The sequence below is a fragment of the Cupressus sempervirens genome, chromosome 3 (genome assembly GCF_028749045.1).
Source record: "Cupressus sempervirens isolate cs-2001-9-10 chromosome 3, ASM2874904v1, whole genome shotgun sequence".
NCBI lineage: Eukaryota > Viridiplantae > Streptophyta > Pinopsida > Cupressales > Cupressaceae > Cupressus > Cupressus sempervirens.
In genome coordinates this window covers 827089244-827091153 of record NC_143120.1, presented here as the reverse complement: position 1 = coordinate 827091153, position 1910 = coordinate 827089244, and the positions used below count along the sequence as shown (strand labels likewise).

The 1910-nt window shown below is 38.1% G+C and overlaps 1 protein-coding gene across 1 annotated transcript; it reads left to right on the top strand.

Moving 5' to 3' along the window:
• Nucleotides 1-294: 294 nt before the first annotated feature.
• LOC149569333 (serpin-ZXA-like) lies at nt 295-1685 on the top strand. Its single transcript, XM_089817728.1, has 2 exons — nt 295-687; nt 909-1685. Exons 1-2 carry the CDS (start codon nt 295-297, stop codon nt 1683-1685), a joined length of 1170 nt encoding a protein of 389 aa, XP_089673854.1.
• The last annotated feature ends 225 nt before the right edge of the window (nt 1686-1910 follow it).

Genomic DNA, 1910 nt, shown 5'->3' with positions numbered 1-1910 from the left:
TGGTCTAAAGCAATCGTGACCGCATTCAATTGTTAAAGGATTATAGGCTCTTTTGCAGCAGTTATCAACATAATTAAATAGGCGATCATAGCAGATTTAAGCCGGCAATCATCAACATTTGTCCATAAGACAAAGTTAAGCCGGCAATTATAAACATTTGTGCATACGACAAAGTTAAGCCGGCAGATAGAAGACAGATTGGAAATTGAGATCCCCAATGCGTCTGTGCTTTCTATTTATTGTAAAAAAAACATTGTACTCAAGCATACATTGATCCGTGAAAGAAATATGGATATGGATATCCACGCTTCAGTTCATAGTCAAGGAGAATTTTCAATTAGTTTTTCAAAGGACGCACTAGAAGAAAGTGCAGATGAGAATAAGAACTGTGTGCTTTCTCCGCTGAGCATATCTGTTGCACTGAGTTTGGCTGCAGGTGGAGCGAAGGGTACAACATTGGACCAGATTTGCTCTTGTCTTAACATCAAAGATGTCGATCAATTGCATCAAGTTTCTTCTTATCTCATTAATGTAATTTTAGCAAATGAAAGTGCTACGGGAGGTCCTCATCTGACATTTGTGAATGGAGTATGGGTGGATAAGACCATTACGTTGAAACCCAATTATAGAGATATTCTGAAGAATCGATATAATGTTCAAGCTAGCTCAGTTGATTTTATCAACAAGGTATATTTCTGTATATTCCTTTGCCCTCCGTGTGTCAAACATGATTTGATAATGAATCCTAGAATTTCTCCACCATATTATGGTGTTGACAATCACAAAATAATCATTGGGAATATGCCTTGTTTCATAAGTTTTGAAAGATTCTTTTTATAGTATTCTGATACAATCTGCTATTTAACCTTTTTGACCTGATTTCTTTCCTTAATGTTGTCTTTTATAAGCCAAATGAAGTAAGAATGGAGGTGAATAAATGGGCAAAAACTGAGAGCAAGGGTAAGATAGAAGAGTTCCTTTCACCTGATTCTGTAGATGAAGAAACCAGGCTGATTTTGGCAAATGCTTTGTATTTTAATGGCACATGGCTGGAAGAATTTAATTCCTCTGGAACAAAAGAAGGTACTTTTAATTTACTGAATGGGGACAGTGTGCAAGTGCCCATGATGACTACTAGAAAGAATCAACTTATCAAAACAGTTGATGAATGCAAAATTCTACGCCTTCCCTATTTGCAGGGACGCGACAATCGATCCTTCTCAATGTATATTATACTGCCTAATGACATCAATGGTCTGCCTGAAATGGAGAGAAACCTTGATCTTACTTTTCTGGAAAAACATCTGCCCAGAGTAACCACAGTACAAGTACGTAGTTTTCAGCTTCCTCGGTTCAAGATATCATCTAGTGTTAATGCAACTCAGATCCTTGAAAAGATGGGGCTGGTGTTGCCCTTTTCTGATGATGCAGAATTCGATGAAATGGTTGAGTTTAATGGCGGTGTGCGTGTCAACATTTCAGCTGTTCTCCATAAGTCATTTGTGGAGGTTGACGAAGTGGGCACCGAAGCAACGGCTGTCACAGCTGTTCTCCACAAGTCATGCGCGCGTAGGTACCCGATTGAGGACTTTGTAGCTGATCATCCATTCATGTTTGTAATCAAGGAAGATACAACTGGAGTTGTCCTGTTTGTTGGCCACGTTCTGAATCCCTTGGAAAGTTGAGTTCTTTTCTACAATTTGGCAATTAAAAACATGTAGTGAAATCGACACAAAATAAGAACACACGATGATAATAATTAGATGTTCTAATGTTGCTTTGATCAGACAGTTGGATATTATTATTATTAATTGCATTACGGGTGTCAGCTCTTTTTGGGTTACTAGTTGTTGCCCGAAGCTTTTTCGTGGTCTTAAACTTAAATAAAATCCGTTGCTGAGGCACTTTCT